We start from the raw sequence: 17,636 nt of genomic DNA, 5'->3' as shown, positions 1-17,636 counted from the left end.
TACCCCTGTTCTCACTGACCTCCCTCAAAGTCTTTGAATTTTAAATCCTCGCCCTTACATCCCTCCACTGTTTCGCCTCACCATCTCACAAACATCCTCCAGCTCAATATCACCCTCCAAATTTCCATTTCTGATTCTGGCCTCTTGTGCATCCCTTTCCTTCACCCCACCATTTGGTGGCAGGGCCTTCAGCCATCTGAGTCCTACTTTCTGGAATTCCCTCCCTAAATATCTCTCCTCCTCCTTTAAAAACATCCTCAAAATCCATCCCCTTCGACCAAATTTTTCGTCACTCTTTCTAACTGCTCCTTTCATTTTCCACATGGCTATGTGTGAGGTGCCTGAGGACGTTAATGTTGAAGGCACTATACAAACACACTGTTTTTATTGACATGGGACTATGCAAAGGAGCAGTGGAGCACACCCCCCGTCCCACGCTGGCAAAGTGGATGTTATGCTACATGAAGTGGGTAAGAGGATTGCCCTCTTTGGCTCTTTGTCCATTGGCTCCTCCCCACAGGAGAGCAATGCAGTAAGCCTCAGACAGAAAAGATGAGGGCTGAGGTGATCTTCCCAGCCACTGGTATTGCCTGGTGCACAGTTCCTCAAATCCTCCTCCCCAGAAATAACCTGTGGATGACTGAAAGTGAAGATCACTGAATGAAAATGGTAAAAATGGGGAACCCTGAACCCCACAGAGGGGGACTAGCAAGAAAAGCAGGGCTTATTTCTAGAAACTTTCTTGGACCACGGATTGGGTGAAAGAAAGAATTCACATTTTTATAGCACTCCATATCCTCACAATGTCTCAAAATGCTTCAGTCAGCAAACAACCTTTTAGTACAACATGTTAGCGAGAAGACATTGGGTAGTCGAGTACTTTATCTAGCTTTTAGCGGTGACCCTAATGCAGCATCAGAACTCCATGTGGGGCACACAGGAACAGTGACCACAGTAAGGCTACTGACAATGTAATGAGGGCGAAATTAACAAAAATGGTAGAAGATTTGAAACAAGTAGATCGGGTAATCGTAGAGGGATTGCGGTGGGGGGGGGGGGCGGGGAAGAGAGAGAAGGGAAAGAAAGGGACAGAGAAGGAATGAGAAAGATAGGAAATGTAAGAGGGAAAATACATTGCAGAGTCAAAATAAATCAAACAAAACATGTCAATAGTCAGATTGATGGCAAGGTTTGAACAAGTCTTGCACAGGTTGCTTGTAGTTAGTGTGACTAACCGTGAGCAGAGCTTGTGGCACTCTGTCAGTTTACAATTCCTTTTGCTGGCTCGAGCTGACAGTTTGGACAGAAAATCTGCTTGACTTTTGGTGCTGACAGATGTGGCATGAGGAATAAAGAAACTTTAACTGGGGAAAGATCAAGTGCCAAGGCTTCAGGTCATGCGGGGGGAGACAACCACATGCAGGACCACCCATCCACATGAGCAGGTGCTCAGCACACGATATCGCCAGAACTCAGCAAGGTGGGCGTCACCACTATGGTGCGTGACAGATATTCCTTCGATCCATGTCCATGTTCTGAACCATAATTGTTACTTTATTTTACTTACAACAAACACACAACCACCGCCCCCCCACTCCCAACTGCCATGTCAGGTCTACATTTCAAGTGTTCTGAAGCTGTATACTATCCATTCTCCTCCCAAAAAAAGGGCATCTTCTTTTATGCCCCGGAGCAGCAAGCAACATTGTACACTCAGGGACATCTTACTTTGATCTCTTGTGTGGCAAGGGATTCACAAATTGTGCAATTATCAGTGTATCTCACTAGTGCAGAGTGTGCAAGTTGCTATTTCATGCAGAAAATCCATTCAGTACTTAATTGTTAACCTGAAGCAGTTCAAAAAAAAATATTTCCAACTGGAAAAGCAGCTTACGATTATAAACTAACTTCCAGTTCTTTTACTTGAAGGTCTTGGCAGTAGTCAGTGTAATTTTGAACAGTAAAGTAGCTTTTGATCACCACATGTACAAGTCCCCAGTTTCACGTACCTACACTGCAATTAAAATGTTTAATTTTTGTAAAAAATAAAGTGCTCTTCTTATCTCTGCCCCCCTTTCATTATTGAATTACAGCCTTGGTCCAAATATGGACAAAAGAGCTGAATTCCAGGGGTGAGGTGAGAGTGACTGCCCTTGACATCAAGGCAACATTTGACCGAGTGTGACACCAAGGAGCCCTCGTAAAATTGAAGTCAATGGGAATCAGGGGGGAAACTCTCCAATAGCTGGAGTCATACCTAGCACAATAGGAAGATGGTAGTGGTTGTTGGAGGCCAATAATCTCAGCCCCAGGACATTGCTGCAGGAGTTCTTCAGGGCAGTGTCCTAGGCCCAACCATCTTCAGCTGCTTCATCAATGACCTTCCCTCCATCATAAGGTCAGAAAAGGGGATGTTCGCTGATGATTGCAGTGTTCAGTTCCATTTGCAACCCCTCAAATAATGAAGCAGTCCGTGCTCATATGCAGCAGGACCTGGACAACATCCGTGCCACACAATGACCATCTCCAACAAGAGAGTCTAACCACCTCCCCTTGACGTTCAATGGCATTACCATCACCATATCCCCCACATCAACATCCTGGGGGTTACCATTGTCCAGAAACTTAACTGGACCAGCCACAAATACTGTGGCTACAAGAGCAGGTCAGAGGCTGGGTATTCTGCAGCAAGTGACTCACCTCCTGACTCCCCACAGCCTTTCCACCATCTACAAAGCACAAGTCAGGAATGTGATGGAATACTTTCCACTTACCTGGATGAGTGCAGCTCCAATAACAAGCAGTTTGACACCATTCAGAACGGAGCTGCCGCTTGATTGGTACCCCATCCACCACCTTAAACATTCACTCCCTTCACCACCGGCACATGGTGGCTGCAGTGTGTAAGATCTACAAGATGCACTGCAGCAATTTGCCAAGGCTTCTTCAACAGCACCTCCCAAACCCACGACCTAGAAGGCAAGAGCAGCAGGCACATGGGAACACCACCACCTGCATGTTCCCCTCCAAGTCACACATCATCCTGACTTGGAAATATATCGCCGTTCCTTCATTGTCGCTGGATCAAAATCGTGGAACTCCCTCCCTCACAGCACTGTGGGAGTAACTTCACCACACGGACTGCAGTGGTTCGAGAAGGCGGCTCACCACCACCTTCTCAAGGGCAAATAGGGATGGGCAATAAATGCTGGCCTTGCCAGCAACACCCAGATCCCATGAACTAATAAAAAATATTGGGTAAAAGGCATCAGTCTTATAAGAAATAAGAGCAAGAGGAAGCCATACTGCCCCTCAAGTCTGCTCTGCCTTTCAATAAGATCATGGTTGATCTTTAACCTCAACTCCACTTTCCCACCCGATCCCCATATCCCTTGGTTCCCAGAGAGTCCAAAAAAAATCTATTGATCTCAGTCTTGAATAGACTCAACAACTGCCTATCCACAGCCCTTTGGGGTAGATAATTTCAAAGATTCACAATCCTCTGAGTGAAGAATTCCTCCTCATGTCAGTCTTAAATGACCTATCCCTTATCCTGAGACTATGCCCTTAATTCTAGGGTCTGCAGCCAGGGGAAATAATCTTTCAGCATCTACCCTGTCAAGCCCCTCAGAATTTTATACATTTCAATGAGATCACCCCTCATTCTTCCAAACTTCAGAGAATATAGGCCCATTCTACTCAATGCCTCCTCATAGGCCAACCCCCTCAACCCAGGAATCAATCTAGTGAACCTTCATTGCAAGTGTATCCTGCCTTAGATAAGGAGGCCAAAACTGCACAGTACTCCAAGTGTGGTTTCACTAAAGCCTTGTACAATTGTAGCAAGACTTCCTTAAACTTGTACTCCAGCCTCCTTGCAATAAAGGCCAACATGCAATCTGCCTTGCTAATTGCATGCTGTACCTGCATTCTAAAAGTGTTTCTTGTACGAGGACACTCAAATCTCTGAATTCCAACATTTAACAGCTTCTCACCATTTAAAAAATATTCTGTTTTTTATTCTTCCTACCAAAGTGAATAATCTCACATTTCCCCACATTATACTCCATCTGCCACCTTCTTGCCCACTCACTTAGCCTGTCCATATCTCTTTGCAGACTGTGTCCTCCTCACTGTTTACTTTCCCACCTAGTTTTGTAACATCAGCAAACTTAGTACATTACACTCGGTCCCTTCATCCAAGTCATTAATATAGATTGTAAATACCTGAGGTCCAAGCACCGATCCTTGCAGCACCCCACTAGTTACAGCCTGCCAACCTGAAAATGACCCATTTATCCATGTACTCCTCTATCCATGATAATATATTACCCCCAACCCCATGAGCCCTTATCCTGCATAACAACCTTTTATGTGGCACCTTATTGAATGCCTTTTGGAAATCCAAATATACTACATCCACAGGTTCCCCTTTATCTACTCTGCTAGGTACATTCTCAAAAAACTAATAGATTTGTCAAACAAAATTTCCCTTTCATAAAACCATATCGACACTGCCTAATCATATTGTGATTTTCTAAATGTCCTGTTACCACTTCCCTGATAATGCATTTTCCCGACAACTGATGTCAGGCTAACTGGCCTGTCGTTCTCTGCTTTCTCTTCCCCTCTCCCTCTTTTCTTGAATAGCGGGGTCACATTTGCCAACTTCCAATCCGCTGAGACCATTCTAGAATCTAGGGAATTTTGGAAGATCACAACCAATGCATCCACTACCTCCACAGCCAAATCTTTTAGAACCCTAGGACGTAGGCCATCAGGGGATTTGTCGGCTTTTAGTCTCATTAGTTTCTCTAGTACTTTTTCCTCTTCTGATATGAATTACTTTAAGTTCCTCACTCTCATTCACCCCCTGGTTCCACACTACTTCTGGTATGCTTTTTGTATCTTCTACTGTGAAGACAGATACAAAATATTTGTTTACCATCACTGCCATTTCCTTATTTCCTATTATAATCTCTCCTGTCTCAGCCTCTAAGGGACCAATGGTTACTTTTGCTAATCTCTTCCTTTTTACATTCATGTAGAAGCTCTTGCAATCTGTTCTTATATTTCTTGCTAGTTTACTCTCATTCTATTTTAGAACATAAGAAATAGCAGCAGGAGTAGGCCATATGGCCCCTCGAGCCTACTCCACCATTCAATCAGATTGTGGCTGATCTTTGACCTCGACTCCACTTTCCTGCCCGATCCCCATATCCCTTGATTCCCCTAGGGTCCAAAAAAATCTATCTATCGCAGCCTTGAATATACTGAACAACTCAGCATCCACCACCCACTGGGGTAGAGAATTCCAAAGATTCACAACCCTTATCATCAATTTTTTGGTCATCCTTTGCTGGTTTCTAAAACTCTCCCAATCCTCAGGCTTACTACTATTCTTCGCAACATTATAAGCCTCTTCTTTTAATCTAATGCTATCCTTAACTTCTTTAGTTAGCCACGGATGGATCACTTTTCCCATGAAGTTTTAAAATTTCTCAATGGAATGTATATTTGTCGAGAAGTCTGAAATATTTCTTTAAATGTCCACCACTGCTTATCTACAGTCATATCTTTTAATCTAATTTCCCAATCTACTGTAGCCAACTCGCCCCTCATACCTAAGTAATTGGCTTTATTTAAGTTTAAGACTCCAGTTTCGGACTTAAGTATGTCACTTTCAAACTCGATGTGAAATTCTATCATATTATGATCACTCTTCCCCAGAGGATCCTTTACTATGAGTCGTCTCCTCCAAGTGAGCTTTTGGCATATGTCTCAGTGTCACATTTAGTCAGGGAAATGGTCAGCTGTAGGCAAGCAAAACACAGAATGAGTCTGCTCAACTCTGCCCATGAGAAGTGGTATTTGCATTCTAAATGGTGGTAGAACAGCAGGATATGTTCAACAGCCTCCCAATAAGCATTCTATTGCCAACAGCATTAAGTTTATAGTACTGTATATTTTCCAATAGCCATAGTCATGAATACAAAAAGGCCTACACAGTTGATCCCAGAACGAATGGGATGACACGAGGAAAGATTGACGACTCTGTCTTTACTCTCTTGAAACAAGGAGGTTGAGAGGAGATGACAGGAGTGTGTAAAATTATGAGAGGTTTGAACAAATTGGATCCAAGTAAGCTGTTCCTGCCATGTACAGAATTTAAGCACAAGGGGTTATATTTACAAATTAAGGACAACAAAACAAAATAGGAAACGCAAGAGGAACTTTTTAAAAAAAAAATCTAAATAAGTATGTCGAACAGATCCAGCACGGGTGGTGGAACAAGAAACCTTAATGGGTTTCAAGAAGGAACCAGACAGGCTCTTGTCAATGAATGGGTTTCAGGTTTATTAGAAATGCTCCAAGGGACTACTGTGGATAGTTGGGAGAGATGGACCTAAACCTGAAACTGGTACTGTAACAAATTTGTGTTTTGAGGGGAGTGAAACAGAATTGACTCATTAGGTCCTGATAGGCCTTGCCTGAAAACTCTCGAACTTCAAAATAACAGCTGAGCTCTCGGCTCAGTGGAGAAATGTATTACCTGGTGTGGCATTAAGTCAAATGCTGAACAGAAAGAGTTGATCCCTGATCTATGCTGAGTCAGCTGATCTCAGCCAGAGCAAAGGTGGAATTGGTTGCGGCTAAGGAGAGGAGGGGAAAAAAGCAGCCAGGATTGTTACTCATGATCAGTATCTTGTGGCTTCTGCTAGAAAGTGTACAGGTAGCATGAGGTAAGCGACAGGATCATGTTTAGCTGTGATGTCCTCTACAGTCAGACAGCCTCCCAATTCTTATCAAGGTTCAAAACAAAACTATCTGGCCAAGATGCGGAAGGCTGATTGTTCTTCAGTGGGACTGTACACCAAGATAAGTGTGCGCTCTGGGACAGAGGTAAAGACTAGTTTTAAATCCTTCTCATTATTATCAAACGACAGACCATCATCAATTTACCCAGAGCTGGATGGGAACATCTGGCCACCTTAGCTGAACAGACAACATCCTATTGAACTGTGGCACTCAGTGTTTGAGAGAGATAAGACAACAGTACTGTACGACTAAACTTACAGCAGGACTAAACTTTTGATGAAATTGGTCGATGACTACGTAGTCCAAATCTTCATCCTCCAACTCTGAAAGAAATCAACACCAGTTACAAAACTGCAAATACAAAAGCTAAACTTACATCGATAAAAGGAGTACCCTGAACTGCACCAGCATCAATTTGGGGGAAGGGAGAAAAGTGTGTCATCTGCATTGCCATTCATCTTTCAGATCAATCTGTTTTCCAGCTGAAGGGCAATTGTTGTGGAAACACTTGCTTCAAAACTTCTGCTGTACTGAATCTTAATTCATCCAACTGTCCCTTTAGGCATTGGCTGAATTTATCCTATTCAATTATCGGCCTCTTCGAAGGCCCACGCTCCATGAACCATCGACTATCCAAGTGGGCGGCAGGTTACTTACTCCCATATCAGGAGGGGAACCTGACTGTGAAGGATGCACAAAGCAAACAGAATGCTGAGCGATATAGCCAAAACAGCAGAGTACATCAAGCTGTACAGTGCTCTGCTCATACCATACCTTGAGTGCCTGTTCAGTTCTAGCCACAAGGGAGACAGTCAAGAGCCACAGATTGCTCCCCAGCATCAGAGGGCTAAATTATGATGAAAGACTAGAGAGGCTTTTCAGATGACTGAGGGCTGACCTCAAACTTGAGAGAGAGAGTTAGCAGAAGAGAAATTGTAATACTACTTCAAACTAAACTGCAACAGAAGGACAGCAGGTATGGGTGCAAACTAAAGATGACAAATTTAGGCCTCATTTCAGGAAGATCTTCCTCGCATAAGGAGTGATAATCGCATGGAGTGGACTGCTGGCTAAGGTAGTGGAATCAGAAACCCTGGAATCATTCAAAGAAACATTGGATGCTATTACTGGAGGGAGGGAGGGAGGGAGGGAGGCACGGGCAGAGATGCAGCTATTGGGTTTTCCTTAAATTGATGGGCAAACATGGGCTGAATGGCCTTTGTCAGCTCTATCTTGTACCACCAGGCTGAGAGGGGAAATTGCAGGAAAGCTGGTAGATAGGAGGGAAATTCTAAAACATCTCCCATGGCATTGCTCACGTGTGGCCCAGGGCCAGGAAGCTGACGACTGATGTTTGGTATCTGTTCAGCTGCTGCTATTTTTTTTTTTAAGTTCACCCTGTTTGGAAATGCTCATCCCCTTGTAAGAGATCAGAGCAGCTGATCCGGGAAATTGTTTTTAAAAAAAAAATCAATTCAGTCAGAGCTGCTGATTTGCGAAGCCAATGATCCCTTGGACCACAGCAAGGGCTTGTAAAGCCAAACTTAGGCTGAAAAAAAAGTTACATACATAAACTTAAGTTAAACAGAAACTTGAATATTTCTCTGAGGTCAGATGCACAAACCTGCACTGAGGGAAACTCCTCGGGAACATGAATTTAGACTGAGAAATAATTAAAATTAAATAAAATGTGCAAAATTCAACAATGAATTTACTTGAAAACATGAACAAATTGGGTGGAGTCAGGACAAGCGATTGAGTTTTTCAACATCACAAACAAGTTGTTCGCTGCGGCCTCTGAATGGACAAAATTGACAAAGCTTCACGCTCCGAATCAGGAAAACAGTCACATCAGCAACCAATCTGAGTTGCAGAATTGGGCACCACAGAATAGACCAGCTCGCTGGAAGGTAACAGATTGTTGAAGGATGGTGCTCAAAAACATCACCCCCACAACCCCCCCCCGCCGCGCACCGCCCACCGCACGCACGCACACCTTTATCTGCCCATCCTGCCAGCCTACCAATGCCTTTCTACAGTCTTTCACAATCTTTGCCATACCCCCATTGAAGGCTTCAGCAGGATATCATTTTGTTCCCTCAATTCCCAAATCCAGATGTTTTACATATATAGTAAGTCACTTAGTTTCACTGAATGGGAGCTTCCCCACATCAGTTTGAAATTGTTCAGCTACCCAGCTCAGTTACCTGAGAAATACTTCCCTCTGAAAGCCTTCTCTGGAGATGACACAGTTGGGACCTCCAGTTTGCGCCTTTCGTCACTTCAATAGAAACACAGAAATATACAGTTTGGATTGAGAAATGCTTCCCATTTTGTTCTGTGCAAATACTCAAGGGTGAGCAATGTAAAAAGGAAATTACACCTCAATTCTCTCTCGTCAGACAGAAAACCACAGCTTTGAGAAACAGGGATTTGACTGTTGTACAACCTGCCTTTCTAACCTCAATAAATCCTTTATCATAACTGAACTGGTTAAAATGTAGCTGAATGCTGCACATATCAGAAAAAGGTAAGCTCACTGATGTGTACCACTGGGAAGTGTCGTTAAATCAGCGTAGATCTTGTGTGACCCACTGACTCCAGAGAAGAGAGAAGAGTTGGTGATGCCATGAACCTCCGAATGGATGGCTTGACAGTTGCACTGGCAGTTGCCTAGGAACAGGCTGCTAGCTATTTGGACTGGAATGATGCATGGCACAAATCTTCGAAGGAAATTTAATAAATCCTCTTCATATTTTTGGTGCGGGTTTGAATCCACATACCCCCTCACACTGTAATGATAGATGCAGCCATCAATCTTTAGCTAAGGCACAATCCAATTGGTTTAAGAACATAAGGAACTGGAGTAGGCCATTCAATTCATCATGGCTGATCTGAACCTCAACTCCATTTACCTGCGTTTGCTCCATAACCTTACTTAACAAAAATCTATCCATCCCAGTCTCAAAAGCTCCAATTGTCCCAGCATCCGCAGCATTTTGGGGTAGGGAGTTCCAGATTTCCACAACCCTTTGTGCGAAAAAGTGCTTCCAGATTTCAGTCCTGAATGGCCTACCTCTAATTTTAAGATTGTGTTCTTGTTCTTGATAACCCCACTGGAGGAAATAGTTTCTCCATATCTATCGTATCAAATTCTTTCAACATTTTAAACACCTCGATCAGATCACCCCTCAATCTCCTATACTTAAGGGAATACAAGCCAAGTTTATGAAACCAGTCCTCATAAATTTAACCCTCTAAGCCAGATATCATTCTGGTGAACCTGCACTGCACCCCCTCCAAGGCCACTATATCCTTCCTGAGGTTCAGTGCCCAAAACTGAACAGTACTCTAGAGGGTTCTGACCAAGGCTCTGTACAACAGAAGCATCGCATCCTCCCCATTGCACTCCAACCCCTTCGAGATAAAGGCCAACATTCCATTAGTCTTTTTGATTGCTTTCTGTACCTGTCTACTAGCTTTTAGTGATTTGCGTATTTGGACTCAAATCTCTTTGCTGCTCTACAGTCACTAAAGTTTCTTACCGTTTAGAAAATACTCTGATTTATCTTCCTTGGGTCCAAAGGCAATTTGGTTTCTCGCTTCTCCCAGGAGATTACATGGCTTTCGGGTGGGGTGGTGAGTGTATATACTGTGTCCCACAAGTTGTGTGGAACAGGCAAAATGGATCAGTGGGTCTTTTCCTGTCCGTCATGTTCATAAAATGGATGATCTCACACTTGCCACACTAAACTCCATTTTCCATAGTTTTGCTTACTCACTATGTTCCTGTGTCACTTCCTGCTCCCATCTGCACTGCTTACTATCCCTCCTGACTTAGTGTCATCTGCAAACTTAGATATACAACTCTCTCTTCATTCATCTAAGTCATTGATAAATATGGTGAAAAGTTGATGCCCATGAACAGATCCCTGGGAATACCACTTGTCACATCCCATCTAATCAGAGTATCTACCCTTTATCCCCACTGTGTCTCATATCTTCCAGCGAATTTCCAACCCTAGTCAAAAAGCTACCTCCAATGCCATGTGCTCTCATTTTTGCTAATAAACTCATGTGGAACCTTATTGGATGCCTTTGAGAACATATGGAGAAGATCCATAGACACTCCTTTATTGGTGACCGTCTCAAAAATTTCAACTAGATTAGTCAGACATGACTTACCCATAAAGCCATGTGGCTCTCTCTGAACAGCTCAAATTTGTTTCAAGTCACTATCCCTAATGACAGATTCTAGTAGCTTCTCCCCAACTGACAGGCCACCTGGTTTCTCTCTCCTTCTCTCACCCTTCTTAAATAATGGAGTGACATTAAGAAATTTCCCATCTAACGGCACAATTCCCGAATCAAGAGAGCTTTGGAAGATTATGATTTAACGCTTCTGCAAGTTCTTCACCTTTTAATACCCTGGGGTGGAAACCATCAGGTTTATCTTTCCTAAGTCCTATCATTTTCTTCATTACCATTTTGTTTCTTATGTTGAATCCAATAAGTTTATTTTTAGTTTTCCTTCTTTGACAGTACTGTATCCTCTTCCTCTACTGTGAAAATGGATACAAACAACTTGTTTAATAAATCACCTGCATCTGTTTTTAATGGGCTCACATCTCCCTTCACCACTCACTTACTCTTAATATATGTATTCAAATGTTTACTATTAGCCTTTATATTACTTGCAAGCTTTTCTTCGTATTCCCTTTTTGCAGCTTGTAATTTTTTTTTGTGTCCCTTCATTGCTTTCTATATTTCTTCCAGTCTGCTGGATTACCACTTTCCTTGGCATTTGTTTAAGCCATTTCCTTTAGTATTATACTCCGTCTTACCTCACAGGTTGACCATGGTTGCTTGTCCGCACAAGTGCAACTTTTGCTCTTTAGGGCTATGTATTGGTCTTGTATTGTACTCAATACTTCTTTGAATACCTCCTTACTGTTTTTTCTGTAGGTTTACCTGTTAACCCCTCAGCCCAGTTTAATGTTTTCAGCTTATGTCGAAACCTTGGGTTTGTGTGTGATCTTTCTCTTTCTCAAACTTAATGTCAAATTCTATCATGTTACAGTCACCATCTGCAAGATGCTCCCTTACTGTCAAATTAATTAATTAATTCTGGCTCATCGCTCATTCCTAAGTCTAGTGTGATCTGTTCCTTTGTCAGTTCTAAAACATGTTTCAGAAAACTGTCCTGGATACACTCTAGAAATTCATTGCCTTTATAACTTGAGCTGTTTTGCATCTCCCAGTCTGTGTGAAAATTAAAATCTCCCATTATAACCGCTTAGCCTTCACTTAGGGAGCTGGGGGGAGAAGGACACAGAATAAGGGAAAGATTTTGAACATCTTTGGGTGGGATTTATATATTTATACCCCACTCATGGGTATACAAAGTCACAAGTATCAAAGTCACAACTTGGGGACTGGATAAGGTGGTTAATTACACCAGTCTTGTACATCTGTGACCGGAATTCAAACCCTATTGATACTGAGGGCACCTTCTGCCTGCTGACAATGCAAGAGGAGTTGCAGCAGTCTCAATCCAGTTTGTAGTGAGCAAGAGCTACCAGCACAAAAATGTCTCTAATTCAGTACTAAAATTAGGAATTGCACTCAGATCCCAAATGGTGGATCTTGTGGCAAATAGAAAATTCTCAGAATTGTTCCTCCTGATGAAACCTGAGGATGGCTAAAGCACATTTCTAGGACAGAGTGAAGGATACTTTAATCTCTGCAAAAATGTGCTATAACTCGATGAGGGCAATGTGGTACATATGGACTTTCAAAAAAGGTGTTAATAAAGTGCTGCTTTATTAGGCTTGTCATCAAGATTCAAGCCCATGGAATAAAGGAGGCAGTAGCAGCACGGATACAAATTGACTAAATAACAGGAAGCAGAGAGTAGTGGTGAATGGTTGTTTTTCGGACTGGAGGGAGGTGTACAGTGGTGTTCCCCAGGGGTCGGTGCTGGGACCACTGCTTTTCTTGATACATATTAATTACTTGGGCTTCGGTGTACAGGGCACAATTTCAAAATTTGCAGATGACACAAAACTTGGAAGTGTAGTGATCAGTGAGGAGGATAGTGATAGACTTCAGGACGATATGGACAGGCTGGTGGAATGGGCAGATACGTGGCAGATGAAATTTAACACAGAAAAATGCAAAGTGATACATTTTGGTAGGAAGAATGAGAAGAGGCAATATAAACTAGACGGCACAATTCTAAAAGGCGAAAAGTAACAGATCTGGGGGTATATGCGCACAAATCGTTGAAGGTGGCAGAGCAAGTTGAGAAAGCAGTTAAAAAAAGCATACGGGATCATGGGCTTTATAAATAGAGGCATGGAGTACAAAAGCAAGGAAGTCATGGTGAACCTTCACAAAACACTGGTTCGACCACAACTGGACTATTATGTCCAGTTCCGGGCACCGCACTTTAGGAAAGATGTGAAGGCGCAGAAAAGATTTACTAAATGATTCTAAGGATGAGGGACTTCAGTTATGTGGACAGACTGGAGAAGTTGGAGTTGTTCTCCTTGGAACAGAGAAGATTGAGAGGAGATTTGATAGAGGTATTCAAAATCATGACTGGTCTAGACAGAGTAGAGAGAAACTGTTCCCATTCAAATCATAAGGGGTCAAGAGCCAGAGGGCACAGATTTAAGGTGATTGGCAAAAGAACCAAAGGTCACGTGAGGAAAAACCTTCTTTACACAGCGAGTGGTTAGGATCTGGAATGCACTGCTCGAGGGAGTGGTGGAGTCAGATTCAATCATGGCCTTCAAATGGAAATTGACTAAGTACTTGAAAGGAAAAAATTTGCAGGGCGACAGGGATAGGGTGGGCGAGTGGGACTAGCTGGATTGTTCTTGCATAGAATCGATGGGCCGAATGGCCTCCTTCCGTGCTGTAACCTTTCTATGATTCTAACTGACCTGGGGTATATTTTTCTGCCGGCACTGGGTGCCCAAAATAGCATTAGGAACCTAGTCTGAGCTTCATTGTGCAGCTTATGTTGGACTGGACTGGATTGGACTGGTAAACTTTTAAGGTGCAGGCCAGTCAACACAATGTCACAAAAAGTGATATAACAGAGATGGTATGCAGAATCACAGAATAGAATAACTGGTCACCACCACTCTCTGTTCCCTGTCCCTTAGCCAATTCTGTATCCATGTTGCTACGGCCCCCTTTATTCCATGGGCTGCAATCTTGATAAGCCCACCATGCAGCACTTTATCAAACACCTTTTGAAAGTCCGTATACATCACATCAACCGCATGGTCCTCATCTACCCTCTCTGTTACCTCATCAAAAAACTATCAGGTTAGTTAAACACGATTTGCCTTTAACAAATGTACTCAGGTAGCTGCAGTTAGAACGAGAAACGTAAAGTTGTGCACTGGTGGGCAAGCTGTCACCTACTTGTCAACATTTGGTGGCTTATTCGCAGATCCACTTTGCAAGGCATCAAGGATCTCCACTGAAACAAGCAGAGACATATACGAGTGAGAAGTGGAATCTACTTTACATTACATACAAGCAATTATTCATTTCATTGCAAATAAAATAAGTTAGGATTCTAGCTCCTTGATAGTTCAGTGGCTTTATCCAATGAGTAGCTGAGCCATACAAACCAGGAAGATCCCAGGCTCCATCCTTGGCCTGTATCGAGTTAGCTGATATCAGCCAGCACAACCATGGGGGGAGGGTGCAACTCGTCTCAGAGCCATACAACATTAGTCAGGGTGTCTAATCCAGTTAGCAATCAGAGACCCAAGTGTAGATGTTGGATGAAAGCAGGATCAAGCTTGGCTATGGTACCCCACATAGTCAAATTGTCTGCCAAAACATACTGCCCAGGGTCTCATGAACAACAGCCACATTGTTGATATCTGTGGGTGTCTGACATACATGGAATGGAACCACATCAAGGAGTCAATACCTCCAGGAGAGGAGGGCAGAAAAGTCAAATTTCTACTCCTGCATTAATTTTAATTAAAGTTGTTTAAAACTCCTTCCCTAGTTTTAAAATTGTTTAACTGAAACACATGCACATGGATGAACAATTTTTGCTGTTAGTTCAGTATTGAATTGGGAGGGGGAGAAGGGGGCCATGATTTCACCAATATTGGCACCGGGCCACACACAATATTACTGCTCTCAAGCAGTCAGGACTTGCACTGCCCTAGACTGTGCACTGCACTAGTGCCCCAACTGGACGACTAATCATTCAATTGATCCTCCACGCATTGGGTTACTGACTTAGATGTGTTGTCAGGTGTACATTAGTCAGCGGGCGGGGAAAAAGAGGAACAAAATGGGAGGCTAGATCACCCTGAGTCACACTAGCTTTTTTCAGTGGTACTGCACTGGCCCCAACCTCACCACCTTAGTGAGAAGCAGACCACTGTATGGAGAAACTCAGAGAAGATACCCCAGAAAGTGCATCTTTAAAATTCTTATCGCCAAGAAATGGGGAAGGCAGAACAGCGTAAGCACTGAGGCCTTGGTTCTGCGCACAACTGCTGCACAATGAATCCTACACCGAGCTCAGCAGCCTTGATGTGGGAAGGGCAAGAGTTAAAGGAAAACAGTCAGAGAACCAACTGCAACAATCTTCACTATCGTATTTTCCAATCAGTTTCTCAAATTCTTGTTACAGACCCGTGACCAGGAATGGTACAAATTCTGACTCCAACACCAGCACTGAACACAACACTATCTGTTAATCTAAACTCTAGCTCTCAATTAATAACTTCATTCACTAGTAATTCTTTCATAGCCTCTAGCAACTAGTGAGTTTAGAAATAAATCAGGACAAGTTATTGAGGTTTCATTGCATTTATGCCTTCTGTATTTGCAAGCTGTTTTTACTTCTAATCATTCTACAACCAAAAGGGCAGACAGACAACCTGGCTAGATTGCTCTCAAATTGGTTGCTGGGAGGATCCAAGAGCAGAATGGGTCCTTACCGTCTCAATTGTGCCTGCACTCTTCACAGAAAACAATTCACTTCTATTGTCAGGACTTCTGGCGATGGTAGCTAATTGCATTACTACAATATTTTCCTAAATACTGCTCACTAAAACAATAAAAGCAAAAATGTTCTTGAGAAAGGGGAGGAATCAGTAAAAGTGCTTACAATTTTTGATCTCATAGCCAAAAAACATTTTTACACCAGGCAGCTTTCGTTTATTTTCCAAATCTTCAACTGCAGAAAGAAAGAAAGAAAGAAAGAAAGAGTTATGTTAGGAACTGATCAGTAAGGAGTATAGGAAGGCCATTTAGCCCCTCGAGCCAGTTCTGCCATTCAATTAGATCGTGGCTGATCTGTATCTTAACTCCATTTACCTGCCTTGGTTCCATATCCCTTAATACCCATGCCTAACAAAATTCTATCAATCTTAGTTTGACATTTTTAATTGACCCCCAGCCTCAACAGCTTTTTGGGGAGGGTTTCCCAGATTTCCAATACACTTTGGCTTCCTGACATCACACCTGAACGGCCTTGCTCTAATTTCAAGGTTATGCACCCTTGTTCTTCAAACTCCCACCAGAAGAAATAGTTTCTCTCTATCTACCCCTTCAGATCCATTAGTCATCTTAAACACCTCAATTACAGCACCCCTTAATCTTCTATACTCAAGGGAATACAAGCCCAGTCTATGCAAACTGACCTCATAATTTAATCCTTTTAGCCCCGGTATCATTCTAGTGAATCTGCAATAAGAACATAAATAGGAACAGGAGTAAGAAATAAGAGCAGGAGTAGGCCACATGGCCCTTTGAGCCTGCTCCGCCATTCAATAAGATCGTGAACGATCTTCTACTGTAACTCCACTTTCCTGCCCTATCCCTTGATGCTCTCAGCGTCCAAAAATCTATTGATCTCAGTCTTGAATATATTCAATGACTCAGCATCCACAGCCCTCTAGGGTAGAGAATTCCAAAGATTCACACCCCTGTGAAGAAATTCTTCCTCATCTAGGTCCTAAATGGCCAGCCTCTTATCTTGAGACTATGACCCCGAGAGACTCTCCAGCCAGGGGAAACCTCTCATCCCAGGAATCAATCTAGTGAACCTACGTTGCACGCACTCCAAGGCAAATATATCCTTCCTTAGGTTAGGAGACCAAAACTGTACGCAATATTCCACAGCCCCGCAAAGGCCAATATATCCTTCCTGAGGTGTGGTGCCCAGGACTGAACACAGTACTCCAGATGCAGACTAACCAGAGCTTTATACAATTGTAGCATAACTTAAAAGATGATTATAGACTTCAAGAGGCTATAAACAGGCTGATGAAATGGGCAGACATGTGGCAGATGAAACTTAATGCAGAAAAATGCAAAGATACATTTTGATACGAAGAACGAGGAGAGGCAAAATAAACTAGAGGACACAATTCTAAAAGGGATACAGGAATAGAGAGATCTGGGGATACATATGCACAAATCGTTGAAGGTGGCAGGGCAGCTCGAGAAAGCAGTTAAAAAAGCATACGGGATCCTGGGCTTTATAAATAGAGGCAAAGAGTACAAAAGCAAGGAAGTCATGATGAACCTTTATAAAACACTGGTTCGGCCACAACTGGAGTATTGTGTCCAGTTCTGGGCACCGCATTTTAGGAAAGATGTGAAGGCCTTAGAGAGGGTGCAGAAGAGATTTACTAGAATGATTCCAGGGATGAGGGACTTTAGTTACGTGGATAGACTGGAGAAGCTGGGGCTGTTCTCCTTGGAACACAGAAGATTGAGAGGAAACTTGATAGAGCTATTCAAAACAATGAAGGGTCTAG

At 42.9% G+C, this 17,636-nt stretch overlaps 1 protein-coding gene across 3 annotated transcripts in view; it reads right to left on the bottom strand.

Annotated features, from left to right (window-relative positions):
• The window catches only part of exd1 (exonuclease 3'-5' domain containing 1), a 44,182-nt gene that overhangs the window by 25,215 nt on the left and 1,331 nt on the right, over positions 1 to 17,636 (bottom strand). For 2 of the 3 annotated variants that reach the window (XM_067991160.1, XM_067991161.1), the window contains exons 2-5: positions 15,980 to 16,048; positions 14,260 to 14,317; positions 9,027 to 9,100; positions 7,078 to 7,142 (exon numbers count right to left, since the gene is read on the bottom strand). In XM_067991160.1, the coding sequence (XP_067847261.1) occupies positions 7,078 to 7,142; positions 9,027 to 9,100; positions 14,260 to 14,317; positions 15,980 to 16,048 (266 nt within the window). The remainder of the gene's footprint in view (positions 1 to 7,077; positions 7,143 to 9,026; positions 9,101 to 14,259; positions 14,318 to 15,979; positions 16,049 to 17,636) is intronic. The other variant, XM_067991162.1, reaches the window with a different exon arrangement.

The sequence above is a fragment of the Heptranchias perlo genome, chromosome 10 (genome assembly GCF_035084215.1).
Source record: "Heptranchias perlo isolate sHepPer1 chromosome 10, sHepPer1.hap1, whole genome shotgun sequence".
Taxonomy (NCBI): domain Eukaryota; kingdom Metazoa; phylum Chordata; class Chondrichthyes; order Hexanchiformes; family Hexanchidae; genus Heptranchias; species Heptranchias perlo.
The sequence above is the reverse complement of the archived record's forward strand: the minus strand, read 5'-3'. Positions and strand labels throughout refer to the sequence as shown.